We start from the raw sequence: 18,014 nt of genomic DNA, 5'->3' as shown, positions 1-18,014 counted from the left end.
ACTTTTCATGATGAGCATTGAGTAATGTATGAAATTGTGGAATCATCATATTGTAAACTTGAAACTAATATAACACTGTATGTTAATAATACTTCAGTGTGTGTGTGTGTATATATATATGTATATATTGAAAAGATATTATATTATATTATATTATATTATATTATATTATATTATACTATATTATAATTCTACCACTGGCAAAGTTTTATAAACTGAAAGCATAAAAATATTGCTAAAAGAAATTAAAGAAGACTTAAATAAATGTGGACATCCCATATATGTGGATTAGAAGACTTCCTCTTGTTAAGATGGCAGCACTTACCCAAAGTAGTCCAAAGATTCAAAATTCCAGTGCCTTTTTTTTTTTCAGAAATAGAAAAAGCCAGTTCACAAATTTATATGAAATTGCAAAAGGACCCAAACAGCCCAAACAATCTTAAAAAAGAACAACAGTAGGGAACACACACTTCCTGATTTCAAAACTTACAACTGTTTTTTACTAAATTGATAAAGTAATTCAATGTAGTCTAGATGGTCTTTTCCAAATATGATACGACATAAACTGGTGATCCATATAGGGGGGAAAATGAGTCTTGTCCTCTACCTTTTGCCAACACAAACATACTTGAAGTGGATCACAGCCCTGAATATAAAAGGTGAGATTATACAACCATCAACATAGCAGGGGCGCCTGGGTGGCGCAGTCGGTTAAGCGTCCGACTTCAGCCAGGTCACGATCTCGCGGTCCGTGAGTTCGAGACCCGCGTCAGTCTCTGGCCTGATGGCTCGGAGCCTGGAGCCTGTTTCCGATTCTGTGTCTCCCTCTCTCTCTGCCCCTCCCCCGTTCATGCTCTCTCTGTCCCAAAAATAAAAAATAAACGTTGAAAAAAAAAATTTAAAAACATGGCAGAATAAGTTTTTTACCATTTACTCCTCAGCACACCAATTTAGACAATCACCCATGAATAAGAGTGCCTTTGTGGAAGTTTGGGAGTCCAGCAGAGATGTTCCAGCACACCTCTGGAGCAAAAAGGGGGGAAAAATCTGAGACTGGATCCATTGAATAGTGTAGGAGGAGCAGTTTCACTTTACTTGTGTCATCCCTTTCCCAGGGTGGCACAGCTCAGTGCCAACAGAGACCTCGGCCCATGATTTCTCCCATGGCTAAAAGTGAGAGCATGTTGAGTAAGTGCCTGGCTTCCCAAGCTGTGCAGGATGCTGCCAGAGACTTACTTTCTCATCCCATCCAGAATACTCAAGTGTGCTGCATATCTAGGGGGTGGAGAACAGCTGGAAAAACAGTAGTCACTGCTCTTAGAGGGCATCAAAGGGATACAGATGCTACTAACTGACTGACAGACCAGACTGACTGACAGACTATTATCAAGAAGCCTACCCACGAACTGATGAGGACACCTTGCCTATGGATCCGCACAACTGGCAACAGGTACCCCAAATGCTCCATGTGTGCCCCCACACTCCATGGCCAGCATCCTATGCATGAGTCCAGGGTGGCAAGAGGAGACTTTGGAAATGGCTACTAATCACACACAGATAGCCTGACTGTAGGACTAAGAGAAAGCACACAAACTTGGGCATAAGGAGTGCCCTAGGAAAGCAAATAGCAGGTTCTCAGCATCTGGCCTAGGGTTGCAGAATAGAGAGAAGGCATACATCTTAAGAATTCCTCCCCAAGAGAGAATAAGAAGTGTGGAGCAGGTTTATCCATAGAAAAAGTCTGAGAACGGCTCAGAATCCCTACAGGGCTAATATTCCTGAAACTAGTTGGTAAGACTGAATTAGGTGACTACTCTTTAAATGAGAGAACAGCAACATAAGACTTGAAGAAGCATGAAATATCAAGGAAACATGACACCACCAGAGAAACACGATATTTTTTTAATAAATATCCCCAAAGAAATGAAGATCTGTGGTATATCCAATAATTAAACATTTTAAGGAAACTCAATGAGCTACAACAAAGACAATAAGATAAGGAAAACAATGAACAAAATGAGAACTTTACAGAGACAAAAATCATTTAAAAAAAAAACATTCTGGAGGTGAAGAATACAATGGATAAAATGAAACATGAAGTAGAGAGCACCAACAGCAGATGGAATTGAGCCAGTGAAAGAATCTTTGAGGTAGAAGACAAGTCTTTTGAAATTACCCAAAGGAGAGCAAAGAAAAAAGAATGAAAAATAGTAAAGGAAGCATGTATGAACTATAGCATACCATAAGAAAAAATAATCTGTGAAATTATTTTCCATCATACTAGCTTGTTTTCTTGTGCATTTGGTGATTTTTGATCACGAGCTCATACTTGTTTTATTTTAATTTATGATAAGCCTGGGGATTTCTATAAAAAATGCTTTAATCTAGGAGTGCCTGGCTGTCTCAGTTGTTGGAGCATGTGACTCTCAGTCTTAGGGTTGTGTCTTTGAGCCCCACATTGGGTGTAGAGTCTACTTAAAGAAAAAGCTTTAAGCAAGACATGAATTTTTTTTTTATTCTTTATGCCAAAGTTAGGGACACTAATATCCTGGGAACATTTTAGCCCTTGGCTTAATCAGAAGTCTTGGGCTTAGCACCGTTACCTTGACACTTGTTCAGAGCTCAGTCTCTTGAGTGTGATGGCCCTTAGGGTAGTTCTGCCTCTCCCTCTCCCCCAGTATTTGCTCTCTGCTCAGGGATCTTTACTCTAGTTTTAATGAAGGGATTTCATTTGGTTGGCTATATTTTGATTGAGACTATGGTACTCTTAGAGAGATTTTCTTATTTTTTTTAGAGTTCTGTGATGTACTTTAATGTATATTTTATAGGCAGTCTAGTTGGGAGTTGCCTTTGGTATTTCTGGTTGACCATTCTGCCCAATTCCAAAGCCAATCCTTCATTTTATCATAGTGCTCATCATTATCTCTCACCTAGAAAGAACAATACATCCTATCTTGTCCCTCTTAATTTCACTTTCTCCAATTTTAATTTATCATATATATGGTTGCCAAATTGATGTATTGATGGATATGTTAGACACTTTAAATTTAAAGTACCTGGAAATAAAACTTTGGAGCTCAGGAAAGAAAGGGAACCTAGGGATTCATGAGTTATTGATGTAATTATCAATGTCATGAAGTGGGTAAGGTTACTGGGGAGACTAGAGTAGTTAGTATAAATAAGAGGACCATAGAACACCAACTTTATGGAGTAGGCATAGAACAAACTGGGAAAGGAGACTAAGAAAATGAAATGTCAGAAATGAGAAAACAAAGAATGGCATCTCCAAATGCAAGGAAAAAGGGAGTTTCAAGGAGGGGAAATTTGTGGGGTCAGATGTGGCCAAAAGGGCACACAAGATGAGAACTTATCTTACATTTCATCATTAGAAGCTGGAAGATTACTATTGACAGAAAAGTTTCAGTGTAGTGGGATCAAATGTAAAATAGCAGTGAATGTATGAACAAGTTGTACAATTTGCTACAGTCCTCTGTTTCTCATTACATCCCACCTCCACTGAATACACAAGGAATCAGTAAACTGCCTGGAACAAAAGAAATACAACTGCCTTCTGATCTTCCATAGTTAAAGGGATTCAGGCAAATACTGGAGAGGTTAGTAAGAAGGGTGAAGGAGGAGATTGGCAATAAGAGTCATTAATTTTTTTGTTAGGACTTAAATTATTTTAGCTATTTTACTGATAAAATTTATGTAACCTGTTAATATTCCATATTTTTGATGTGTTGCAATTGAAATCTTTATATTTTATACTGTCATATTTCACAATATAAAATAGAGAACAGAGTACAACCTGGTTATTTACCTGCTTGTTTCTGGAGTCAGAAATTCTCAGAATTATATCTATGTAAATCTCAGCATTCAAACCAAAAAAAAAAAAAAAAGACCTTTCCTTCTAAAACTCTGTGCAAAGTATGTGATCATAACATGCTTTGCTTTCAGGAGCTTCAACTTTCCTGTGAAGGTAATTAATTTAAACTGTAGTTTTCATATATCTTGGGCTAAAATTAAACTTTCACTAAAAAGAATTATCAGGGGCACCTGCGTGGCTCACTCGGTTAAGCGCCGAGCTTCGACTCAGGTCATGATATCACAGTTCATGGGTTCAAGCCTCGTGTCAGGCTCTGTGCTGACACCTCAATGCCTGGAGCCTGCTTTGAATTCTGTGTCTCCATCTCTCTCTGCCCCTACCCCGCTCGTGTTCTCTCACTCACTCTCTCTCTCTCTCTCTCTCTCTCTCTCTCTCTCTCTCTCTCAAAAATGAATAAACATTATAAAAAAATAATTATCAAAGTTATACTTTAGGAAAAGTGTATATTGTATAAAAAGAGTAGAAAAGTAATGTTTGAAGTATACTTAGAAAAGGGGCACCTAGGTGGCTCAATCAGTAAAGCATCCAAGTTTGGCTCAGGTTATGATCTCACAGTTTGTGGGTTTGAGCTCTGAGTCAGGCTCTCTGCTGTCAGTGTGGAGTCCACTTCAGATCTTCTGTCTCCTCTGTATGCCCCTCCCCAGCTTCCTCCCTCCCTCCCTCCCTCTCTCCCTCTGTCTCTCTGTCTCTGTCTCAAAAATAAATAAGCATTAAAAAAACATACTTAGAAAATACGTTAAAATATTTAGAAACCATTTCTACTGTCATTTTCAAACAACCTAGGGTGTATATTTTCCAAAACTCGCAAATATGACTTTTGTAATAATACAGCATATGGCTTCTCAACTTTAATTACTGTTATCTTGCTATATTCTACATATTCCCATACTTTTCTCTTACAAAACATGATAAAGTTAAAAATTATGAGAGACTTTTTCCTAAGCTATTATTTCCCTACATTCAACAGCACCTTCTCTGGGTTATGCTTATCCTTGCAAATTGCATTGAAGGCCTCTGCAGGCTCTTTGACTAAGGCCCTTCTAAGTGCAGTAACATTCCACATACAGAAAATCCCAGCAGGCAAATTCCCTACTGTTTGAAAATATTTTTCCCATCAGAAGAACAAAAAACAGTAACACATAAATACATTAAACAAGCAGCTCTCTTCTTTTATGGTTTTGTTCATAACTAACATATACATTTCTTTTCTTCATTATAGGTACCAGAGATTTGAAAAGGCATTTCTGTTAGCTGTTGACATTGGTGCTCGTGACCTGTTTATGGTGAGTCATTCCCAGAGATGATTTTGTGCCTTCAGTTCTAAGGCTGAGTAAGTTGTCAGCTTTTGTGACCATTAAAAAGGATTAGTGTCATTTGTGCCTTAGACACATGGTGAGAAAGCATTATTCCTTCTTGGCTTGCAGCTTTACCTTCATGAAACTGGTCAATAGCCATCTAGTCTCTTTTGACTCGTTGACATTTTCTTTGCTGGGGCCCAAAGGATTTTTTATGTTTTCTAAGAATTTATAATTCTTGAACTTTTCTCCTCATGTACCTTGATGTGAGGGGATGACACCTTTCTGTCTAATAAGCGTGTCCTTTTAATCCATTCTCTAAAGTACAGCTACAGAAGCCAGGACATAGGGCAAAATATGTACCATAGATTTTGAATGTGCTCAAGTTTGTCCCTTAGATTTTAGTGTAAAGTAACAAATTATGAATGTTCTCACTTATATTTTTAAAGTAACCACAGTGCAAAACACATCCAAGAAGTTATAAATTCATATACACTTTAGTCCTCCCATTTATTAGCTAACAGCCAGTTTCTTACAGATCCTTGTGCTCTGATTCAGGTTCTTCCAAGATCTTTTACCACAATGTCACAGTGAGGTTAGATGAGGTGGTGTTCCTTTCCCGGTTTCCTAGCATATTCTGCTCCACAGAAAATTCATTGTTGTCAAGGAAACCAATAAAGTAAAAGCTTCTTGAAAACGAAACAAAAAAAATTCTGGAAGGCTCTTTTACCTGAATCTTCTGCACAATGAAGACATTTCTGTAGTTTAAGCTTTGATGCTTTAGATATTAAAATGGCTTCATGACATTAGATCACTTGTCTTTGGAATGAGTTTGTTGTTTAAATTCTAACTTTGCATCATTCAGTTAAATTGTGCTTTCATTGATCGTGAAGAAATCTCTGATTCAAAAAGTTATTATTTATCATCTGTATTTTGTTTTGTCAAATTGAATAGACATATTCATATATTGAGAGAAGGTTTTATTTGGCCAATATCTCTACATGTAGACATCACAGTGTCAGAAATAACAACACTTTTTAGATTTTTTGACCCCACTATCTATCTCTACTTTCTCACCTTTACCAGAATTCACCTCAGTAAAGGTAGATTTTCTTCATATTTCTTTATTCATAAGGTTGTTTTTGAGTCTTAGGGGGATAATGTGTTGAAAGTACTTTGTAAACTGGTAAGTAATATACAGATATTATGTGTTATTATTGTTGAGACAGAGAAACTATTGTTATTACATAGCCATGTAAAAAATAATGAATACCTGAAACAGGGCTTAAATTATATGAATGTAAAAGAGAGGATATTTTGTAAGCAAAAGCAATATGATTCAGCAAGACCTTAGATTAAAATAAAGTATTTTGATTATAAGAACAAATAATACTATAATAGAAAGTAAACAATACAATAAAGAGAATAAAACTAAAAAACCAATGGACATCCTTTAAAATACCTCTCTGTGAATATATTCATTCCCTATACTTTTTGTTTATAACTTGATTTTTTTCTTTCAACAATATGACATAGTTTTCCATATCAGTAAACATAAGTGTATGTCATTTCTTTAATGTTTACGTTGTATTCCATTTTATATGTGATAACTGGCATAAAAACAGGCACACACCAATGGAACAGAATAAAGAGCCCAGAAATGAACCCATGCATATATGGTCAACTAGTCTTTGACCAAGAATACACAATGGGGACAAGTTAGTTTTTTCTTTCCTTTTTTTTTTTCTTTCTTTAATATAATTTATTGTCAAATTGGCTAACATACAGTGTGTAAAGTGTGCTCTTGGTTTTTGGAGTAGACTCCCATGATTCATTGCTTACACACAACACACAGCGCTCATCACAACAAGTGCCCTCCTCAAAGCCCATCACCCACTTTCCCCTCTCCCCTACCCCTCCATCCACCCTCAGTTTGTTCTCTGTATTCAAGAGTCTCTTATGGTTTGCCTCCCTCCTTTCTGTTTGTAACTATTTTTTCCCCTTCCCTTCCCCTATGGTCTTCTATTAAGTTTCTCAAGATCCACATATGAGTGAAAACATATGATATCTGTTCTTCTCTGACTTGTTTCACTCAGCCTTCCAGTCCTATTCACCTTGCTGCAAATGGCATGATTTCATTCTTTCTCATTGCCAAGTAGTATTCCATTGTATATATAAACCACATCTTTTTATCTATTTATCAGTTGATGGGCATTTAGGCTCTTTCCATAATTGGCTATTATTGAAAGTGCTGCTATAAACATTGGGGTACATGTGCCCCTATGAATCAGCATCCCTGATTCCTGTATCCCTTGGATAAATTCAGTAAGTGGTGGTAGGAAAATTGGATATCCACATGCAAAATAATGAACCTGGACTCCTATCTTACATGACTCACAAAAACTAAAAATGAATTGAAGACTTAAATGTAAGGCCGATAACCATAAAGTCCTAGAAGAAAACATTGAGAAAAAGCTCCTTGACATTGGTCTTGGCAGTGTGGGTTTTTTATTTTTTGTGGGTTTTTTTGTTTGTTTATTTGTTTTTATTGTTGTTTTTTGATAAAAGACAATAAAAGCATAGGCCACAAAAGCTAAAATAAGTGACACTATGTCAAACCAAAAAGTTTCTGCACAGCAAAAGAAATAGTCAAAAAAAACCCAAAAAGGCAATCTACAAATGGGAGAAAATATTTGTAAATCATATATTTGATAAGGGGTTAATATCCAAAATATATTACAACTTCTACAATTCAATAGCAAAAAAATAAAACAATTCAATTAAAAAATGAGCAAAGGACCTGAAAAGACATTTTTCCAAAGAGGACATACAGATGGCCAACAGGTACATGAAAAGGTATTCAACATCACTAATCATCAGGGAAATGCAAATCAAAACCACATTGAGATAATACCTCACACCTGTTAGGATGTCTTTTATCAAAAAAGAGATTACAAAAGTTGGCAGAGATGTGGAGAAAAGGGAACGCTTGTTCACTGTTGGTGTGAGTGTAAACTGGTGCAGCCACTATGGAAAACAATATGGAGGCTCCTTAAAAAAATTAAAAATAAAACTGCCACATAACCCAGAAATCCCACTTCTGGGTAGATACCCAAAGGAAACAAAACCAGTATCTCGAAGAAGTATCTGTACCCATGTGTGCAGCAGCATTATTCAGATAGCCAAAATGTGGAAATAACCTAGGTGTCCATTGACAGATGAAGGAAATCTTGCCATTTGCTATACCATTGACCAACCTGGAGGGCATTATGCTAAGGAAAATAAGAGAAAGACAAATACTGTCTGGTGTCAGTTATATATGGAATCTTAAAAAATAAATAAAAACTGGTTTCATAGAAATAGAGAGTAAAGTGGTGGTTGCTAGGGGCTGGTTAGTGCTCTTTGTGCCTTGTTTTAAAAATCTTCAAGGTCTTGAAATTTTTAAGGTCTTGAAAATTCTTCTTCTTTTTTCTAAAGATTTTGTTTTTAAGTAATTTCTATACCCAATATGGGCTTGAACTCACACACCCCCAGATCAAGAGTTGCATGCTCTGCTGACTGAGCCAGCCAAGCACCTCCAAAATTCTCCTTTTTATCTTCCAGAATTTGTATTATTTTAATGTTAACATTTAAAGCTACAATCCACCTCTATTGATTTTTTTAGAGGATATGGTGCAAAATTAACTTCCATCATATGTATATCCAGTTGACCTGTGACCATTGATTGATAAAATTGGACTTTGATGCTTTACAGGGTCACCTTTGTCATAAATGAGGTTCCCACAGAAATGCACATCAAAACCATAATGAGATATAACCTCACACCAGTCAGAATGGTTAGTATCAAAGAGACAGGAAATAACAAGTGGTGGCAAGGATGTGGAGAATGTTGGTGGGAATGTAAATTGTTCACTATAGATAACAGTATGCAGATTTCTCAAAAAAATAAAAATGGAAATACCATATAATCCAGTAATTCTGCTACTGGGTAGTAACACAAAGACAATGAAAACACTATTTGGAAAAGACACATGCACCCCTGTTTATTGCAACATTATCTACAATAGCCAAGGTGTGGAAGCAACCCAAATGCCCATCCATAGATGAATGGATAAAGATGTTATATATATATATATATATATATATATATATATATATATATACACAGAATGGAATAATAGCCATAAAAAAGAATGAAATCTTGCCATTTGTGACAACATGGATGGACCTAGAGGATATTATGCTACGTGAAATAAGTCAGACAGAAAAAAACAAACACTGTATTTTCACCTATATGTGGAAGCTACAAGTAAAAACAAATGAACAAATAAACACCAAAAGAAACAGAAACAGGCTCATAAATACAGAGAACAAACTGGTGGTTGTCAAAATAGAGGGGTATAGGGGGATGGGTGAAATAGGTGAAGGGGATTAAGAACTAAAAATTTTTAGTTATAAAATAAGTTAGGGAGATGAAAAGTGCAGCATAGGGAATATAGTAGATAATGTAATAAATTGGTACGTTGACAGATGGCAACTACACTTATTGTATGTAGTAAGCATTACATAATGTATAGATTTGTTGAACCACTATGTTGTACACCAGCAACTAATAGAATACTGCATGTCAACTATAATTCAATCAGAATAAGCCAATCAAGTGCCCTATATGTGTAGGTATATTACTAGATTCTGTCCTTGCTCCAATACTAAACTTCTTTAATTACTTTATAAGTATTTATATCCAATAATGTAAGTCTTCCAAGTTTGTTTAAATGTGTTGTTCTTACTCTAACCTGTGATAGATGCTTAAGTCATGGATTTTTGAGCTACTGTATCCTAATGTATGCATTCAAGGGTATAATCTCCATTCAACGATGGCCTTGATTGCATTCTGACAATTTTATGTGTCTGTTTTTCGTTATCATTCAGCTCAAAGTATTTCTAAACATTTCTGTTATGAATTCTTTGTCCTAGGTTTCTTACATTTCCTAATTTCAAATAATAAAACATTTTCTAGACACACACACACACACACACACTCACCTTAACCTATTCTGTATTACATCAACCCTTTGAAATTTGTTGAAATTCCCTTATGGCTCATTATATGGTCAATGGTAAAATTTGCATGTGCACTGAAAAAAAATGTGTAGCCTATAGTTTACAGTTGTTGAATGCAGTGTTCTATATAAAATCAAGTTTGTTAATCATGTTTTTCAGTTCTTTTAAGAACTGTTGTATTTTCTTCATATATTGAGCCTTTAACATTATGAAACATTCTTCTATTTTCTAGTAATGCTTCTTGCCTTAAAACCTACTTCATCTCAAAGTATACCTACACCAGTTTTATTTTGGTTTGTATTTGCTTCAAATCTTTTATATCCATGTATCTTTATATTTTGAGTTGCATCTCTTATAAGCAATAAATAGTTGTATATTTTTAATCAGGGGTCACCTTTGTCTTTTAATTAGATTATTTAATTGGATTATAAATAATATAATTGTGTTTGTCCTACCCACTTTCTTTTCTGTTTCTCCCACCTATTCTATGTCCTTTTACCTAACCATCCTTGCCTTTTTTTATGTTAACTCTATTATTCCATTTTTTCCCTTCTATTAGCTTATTAATTACATTTTTCCTCTAATTTTTTCTTTTGATTCCTATCCTTATGGTGAATCTTTCTGTCTTTCTGTTCTTGTTTGGGGGTCATTTGGTTTTAACTCTCTGCCTTTTTTTTTTTTGAAAAACCATAGCATTTTTAAAATGTAGTGATGATTTGAGGCTGTGTATGATGTTGTTTTCCTCCAGAAAGAATTTACTTTTGCTTCTAGAAGTTAGTTAGGGTAAAGGTTAAAAGATACCTTACTCCATTCTGGGATTGAGTTTGTTTGAACATGAGTTTCAGTCTAAGAGCCAATTTATTTCTACTTTATACTGAACATCAAGAGTGTAGCCCTTCAGGAGTCCCAGTAAGAAGCCTTGTCTGTTCAGCAGACCCTGAAGTGTAACTTAGTAGCCTTAGCCCATTGACTCTACCTAATGTTCAGTGTGGTTTCTCAACTTCTCAAACACTATTTTCTGTTAAGTTTCTCACCTTCTTGGCCGCCAATTACATATTGGCAAATACTTTGAAAAGCAAAAGCTGCACCAAATGTCAGGCTTACCTCTCTGGGCTTTGCTTCTGTCTAGAATCTTGGCCCTTCAAATACTCACTGTCTTGTTCTCCAATGTCTTCAAACAGAATTTTAAAAATTATTTTACCCAGCTGTTTTAGTTGTTCTCAGCAAGACTATTAGTCTGATATGTTTTCATCTGGGATAACTGGAATGAGAAGTTCTGCAGTATGTTTTTGGAAGGTGAGTGAAGTGTTAAGCTTGGCAATAACTGCTTTCCAATTCTGGATAACCCCCCCGCAGTGCACTGTTATGTTTGAACTATTAATCGCTAAGAGCCTTAAATGTCACAAATTCTGCTTTAAAGCATGACGTATCATCAATTTTATGCCCCAAATGGAACAAATGAAATTATATAAGATGTTGTTTATACTAGGGTTTATTGTTTAATTGTCGTAAAAGCACTAAAAAGAAAAACCTAAGTTTTTAAAATTCTAACTTATGTTCAAAAAAGTAAAAAAAGTAATTTTCAGTTCTTCAAGTTGAAGAATTATAGAAATCTTATAAGATTAATAATGCAGATCTTTCCTTTTGCTAATGAAGATATTTGTGTATGCCAGCTTAAATTTATAGTCTGTCTTGCTTGAAGGCATACCAAGTGCTTTATCAGTAACAAAATCATTACATCTCACAAAGTTAAAGGAGTTAACTTTTCTTCATCACCTGCAAAGGTGTTATACCAGATAATGCCTTATATAATGGTATAATATATTATGTCAATATGTTATATATAACATACATTATACCACTTTATAAATTATCTTATTTAATTCTCATAATAATCCTAGACAATAGAATTATTATACCTATGTTACAATTGCTAAAAGTAATTATAAGGACAACTGAGAATTGTGATTCAAACTAAGGTGTATTTGACTCTAAAGTTCATGCTGTTTCCATTTATACCAAACTACTTATATAAACTAAAAATTTAGAAGTTCCCCAAAGCTCAGTGATTTATGAGTTGATGACTCCCTATTACTAACTTCAAAAAGCTATTCTTTTCCTTTTATTCTTTACCAAAGTTCAAAAGTTATCAGTAACACTGTTTATTGCAGAATGGCATCTGATCTATCCTGAATGATACACAGAACTCAGTTTATCTGGAATATCATTCATCTAAATTAAGAGCTCTTAGTCTGTAATAAAAGGAAGTGCACAGTGAATATAGAAAGGACCACAGAAAAATAGCACCAATTGCCTATTTCCCTATTTTCTCATTCATGTCTCCAGGAAAAAAAAACCTCACACATTTAGTGATAGTTTTCTTAGAGAGGAATGTGGTATATGCCAGACATGATATTGATAGATCTTCCAGGACTATGAGTCTGCTCTTTGAGAACCCATTTGCATCTTGGGAGACATAAAGAGTTGTATCTTAGACTGTCATGTGAACTGGATAGGTGTAATACTTTTTGAAGTGTCCATTCCCAATTTCTTGTCTTTTAAAAACCATTAGCTTCTAGGGGCACTTGGGTGGCTCAGACAGTTAAGCATCCAACTTCGGCTCAGGTCATGATCTCAACAGTCTGTGAGTTCAAGCCCCATGTGGGGCTCTTTGCTGACAGCTTGGAGTCTGGAGCCTGCTTTGGAGTGTGTGTCTCCTTCTCTCTTCCCCTCCCCTGATCATTCTCTATCTGTCTCTCAAAGGTAAGTAATTTAAAAATATTTAGGGGCACCTGGGTGTTGCAGTCGGTTAAGCGTCCGACTTCAGCCAGGTCACGATCTTGCGGTCCGTGAGTTCGAGCCCCGCGTCAGGCTCTGGGCTGATGGCTCAGAGCCTGGAGCCTGTTTCTGATTCTGTGTCTCCCTCTCTCTCTGCCCCTCCCCTGTTCATGCTGTCTCTCTCTGTCCCAAAAATAAATAAAAATGTTGGAAAAAAAATTTTAAAAAAATATTTTAAAAAAAACCGAAACACTAGCTTCTCATTGATCCCTATAGTTCAAGGTTGTCTCCTACCAAAACCCAAGCAAAAGGGAATAATTATATAGTCAATATTGGCAGAACTGTTTTAAAATATTACTGGTAAGGGAAGAGGATCTTCCACTTCCAGCTACTGGACAAACTGGCTTCAGACTTGTGCTCCCACTGTAAACTACTATAAAACTACATAAAATATGAGACAACAGTTTTTAGGCATTGGACAATAAGTAAGCCCTGCAGGACTTTGATTCTTAAAAGAGGAGGAATATACAGATGGCCCTCTATATAATTTCCAGAACAGAGACCAGTGATGTCTCTCAGATGAAGAGCCAGGGATAAGAGTTCAGAATTCAGAGATGATAAATGATCTAGAATTTATGGGGCAGGATACCAGAATGGGAAAATCTATGTGAAGAGTGGGGACCCAGAAGTCTACAAGGTGGTTACTTGGGTCCTTGATGGAAGGCTAAGCAGCAAGTATATATAAGGCCTACCAAAGAGTCACTGCTGTGAGACTGAGAGCTAAACGGAGAGCCTTCGTAATGGTGAGAGGTGCTGGAATTCTGGCTCAAAGTGAAGCAACCTCACTGGGCATTTTTATGAAACTCTAGAAATGCTATGCTTGAAGATGAAGAACATATTCCAGGACTGTGTACAAAACCAGATCTGCCTTTAAAAATCACAAAACCTAACTTGACAGAATCAAAAGAATTCACCACTAATTTGATACCCTGCTAGTACAAAAATCAACATCCTTTAAAGAAAGCATTACCCAAACAACTTATAATGTGATTTACAGCACACAATAACACATCATTAGGTGGTTAAAGAAGCAGGAAAATGTGATGTATAAATAATGAAGAGAAAAAGGAGCTAATGGTAACAGACCTGAGAGGACCCAGATGTTGAAAGGGGCAGAAAAAACTTTGGAGCAGCTGTTATAAATATGTTTAAGTATTTTAAAGGAAGACATGAATATAATGATTGAATATATATGGATTCTCAAGAGAGACAAGGAAACTATTTTTTAAAGGGGGCAAAAGAAATTCTAGAACTGAAAAATGTGAAACCTGAAATGAAAAACTCCCTGGGTAGGCTTAGCAAAAGATTGGACAGTATAATAAAGGATCCATAGAAAGACATCAAGACAGATAAATGGAAATCATCCAGTATTAATAAAAAGAAGGAAAAATACAAAAATTAATAAAGGCTGAGTAACTTGTGAAACCCAAATCCAGTAGTCTAAAATACATGTCATTGCTGGAAAACATTAGTCTATGGATCGAAGCTCAGTGAACTCCAAATAAACAAAGCAATACTCAGGCACACTACATCTTGGCATAGCATACCCAAACTACTGAAAATCAGTGATTAAGATAAAAATCTTTTAAAAAACTCAACAACAACAACAAAAGACTCAGAAGGACCAACTAATATGAATTATAGCTTACTTCTCATCAGAAAAAATAATGCCAAAAGATAATGTAGCAACATTTTCAATGAACTGAAAAAATAACACAATACAAAATTTTATATCCAGTGAAAATTACCTTAAAATGTTGGTAAAATAAAGACACTTTTGAATACATGAAAACTGAGACAACTCAGCACCAACTCAAGAGACCTGCAGTACAAGGAAAGGTAAAGGAAGTTCTTCTGGCACAACAAATAGAATATCAGATGGAAACATGGATCTACATAAAAGAATGAAGAGCTCTGGCAATGGTAAATATGGATTCGTTGCAAAAGTATTTTTTCCTCATGTAAAGATTTCTTTAAAAGATAATTGTCCAAAGCAAAATAATAATGCATTGTGGTATTTATAACATGTAGATGTGAAATGAATGACAGTAACATCATATCATGACAGGTGATAAAATGGAATCATACCATTGTAAGGTTTATACCTTTTGCCTGAAGTGGTACAATATTAATTCTAAGTAAACTGTGCTAAGTTAACACTAGCTTAACACTTATACTGTGCTAAGTATATTGTAGTGCCTGGAGGATTTTCTCAAAAATTTAAATAGATATGCAGCTTTAAAGAAAGTCAATAGAGGAAATTAAAAACAAACAAACAAACAAACAAAACCTTTAAAAATAGTCAACCCCAAAGAGGGCAGGACAGGAAGGAAAATAGAAAACAAACAGCAAGATGGTATACTTAAACCTAAACATTTATAATCATATTGAATTCAAATTAATAAGATACTCCAGTTAAAATACAGATTGAATTTTTTTTAAGTCTGACTTTGTCAGACAGGATAAAAAACAAAACCTGATTATATTCTGAATAAGAGAACACTTCAGTTACTATGACACAAATACATTTAAAAAGATGTAACACTCTAACATTAAGTACCAAAGTAGACTTCAGAACAAAAGAAGTATTAGAAAACCTAAAGAGACATATTCCTGATGATAAAAGTTCAACAGAAAGACATCATTCGAAATGTTTATATACAAAATAAGTGAGTTTCAAATATATGAAGAAGCCTGGGTGGCTCAGTTGGTTAAGTATCTGACTTCGGCTCAGGTCATGGTCTCCTGGTTCAGGAGTTCCAGCCCTGCATTTGGCTGTCTGCTGTCAGCAAGAGCCCGCTTGGAATCCTCTGTCCCCCTCTCTGTCTTTGCCTCCCCTACTCGAGTGCATGCACACCCTCTCTCTCAAAATAAATATTCAAATATATGAAGCAAAAGATAACAACCAAAAAAGTAGACAAATGTAGTAATTCATAGGACAAGTAGTACATAAATGCATAAGGATACAGAATATAGGAACCTATCCACCAACTTGACCTGACATTTTTTGAACCTATATTCAACAACTTTAGAATGTACTTTCCTTTTAAAGCACATGAAATAGTCACTAAACATAGATTATATGCTGGTATATAAAAGAAAGCACAGTACACTTTAGAAGAGTGAAATACGACACCAAAAGAATTAAATTACAATTCAATAACTTTCGTATTCTCAACAAAGCTCCCACTATTTGCACATTAAACAGTACTTCTCTAAATGTCTCATGGGTCAAAGAAGAAATATGAGAATTTAGGAAATAATTTTTTGAATTGAATTTTATCAAAATATGTGGGATGATTATAAGTTGTATAAAATAAATTGGCATGAGTCTATACTGATACAATAAGTACAAAAGTGAATAAATCCAACTAATAAATGTAAAAGGAATGACAGAATGAGAAAAATCACAATTTGGAAGACATCATATTAATAATAGAGTAAGGCAAGAATAATTAATGGATGCTATAACCGTGAGAGAAAGTTTCCTGAGATACAGGGTATTTGCATTGTCTCAAAAAAATATTTCTTCACAAAGTATGTGTTATTTACAAAAGGAAAAAATAACTTCACAGTGGAGAAGGCTGGTAGATACCATGTTAATAAGTGATCAAAATGGTATTATCAGTAATGGAAGAAATCAAAATAAACTACCATATATACTCAATAAGAACACAACAGCCTTTCTGTGGTATTTCTGCAAAAAAAAAAAGTATATAATTGGCATCTAATCCTGAGGAAACATCAAGTGAACTCAAATTGAGGGACATTATAATAACTAACCTATACTATTCAAAAAAAATGCCAAGTTCATATGAATGAAAAGAAGACTGAAGAACTAATTTATACTGAAGGAATCCAAAGAGACCTAACAAATTCATTAAGAAATTGATCTTTGTTATATGAAGAACGTTACTGGAACAGTTGGTGCAATTTCAGTGATTAAGCTGGAATAATGTTATCAATGCTAACCTTATGATTTTGATGATTTGATTGTGTAGGTAGGAGAATGTCCTCAGTAGGAAATAAACATTAAAGTGTTGAAGAGTGTGTTGGCAACTTCCTCTCAAATGATTCAGAAAGAAAAATCTTTGTACTGTATTTGAAACTTTTCTGTAACTGAGATTGCTAAAAAATTTTTTAAAGAGAAAAAAATTGTACTGTCATGGCTCTAGACTCTTTTTGTCCATGTTGTTTCTAGGTAGAAGCTGTGCAGTTTGGGAGTCTGTTTTTGTTGGTCACAGAAATGCTGCTTTTAATTTTGTGTCTTTGGGATCTTATTCTGCTTTTGAGAAATCAGGTAACCTCTCCAACCTAATTATTACTGTGGCATAAAACTACTCATTTGCCACCCAAGATTGCTTCTCTGGTCCCATGTTGGATGGCATGAAGATGAGTTTGCCTTCTGAACATTCTCATGTTGGCATCCCTAATTACCTTGGCCATTGGCACAGGACCAGTTGGAATGTCAAGTGTGTGCCATTTGATAATGCTATAAAAAGACCTATAGCTGCTGCTCTCCAGCCATCTGTGCCTTCCCTTGGCATGACACTATTGGGTAGTTTGTCTTTCATTGGCATGATTTCTGTAGTGTGGCTTACATCTGCCACTCCTAGGCACTTGCTTGGTGATCAAGTTGACATAAAATTGCTACTTTGGCACTGTTTTTTATATAGAGAAGTTTTATACCTGCTAACTTCTGAAACAAGAATTACCATTTATTACATACAATATAATTGTAGTTTTAAATATTAGCACTATAGATGTCTCTGGCTTCTCTTGACTCAAACTTATCTATTTGGACTTCCAATTTCAAATTTTCCCAGTCAGAGGTCTTCACTCTTAAAAATTAACTTCTAAATGAAACATACCTCTTCTGTTTTAAGACACTGGATTGAATGCATATACATCAACCTCTCCCTCCTGTG

At 35.2% G+C, this 18,014-nt stretch overlaps 1 protein-coding gene across 1 annotated transcript in view; it reads left to right on the top strand.

The window, feature by feature from the left end:
• LOC122496902 (WD repeat containing planar cell polarity effector) overlaps positions 1–18,014 on the top strand; it is a 392,211-nt gene that overhangs the window by 192,267 nt on the left and 181,930 nt on the right. The window contains exon 13 of the mRNA XM_043603499.1: positions 5,109–5,172. Coding sequence (XP_043459434.1) covers positions 5,109–5,172 — 64 coding nt within the window. The remainder of the gene's footprint in view (positions 1–5,108; positions 5,173–18,014) is intronic.

The sequence above is a fragment of the Prionailurus bengalensis genome, chromosome A3 (genome assembly GCF_016509475.1).
Source record: "Prionailurus bengalensis isolate Pbe53 chromosome A3, Fcat_Pben_1.1_paternal_pri, whole genome shotgun sequence".
In the NCBI taxonomy this organism is placed as follows: Eukaryota; Metazoa; Chordata; class Mammalia; order Carnivora; family Felidae; genus Prionailurus; species Prionailurus bengalensis.
This window is presented reverse-complemented; position numbering and strand designations above follow the sequence as displayed.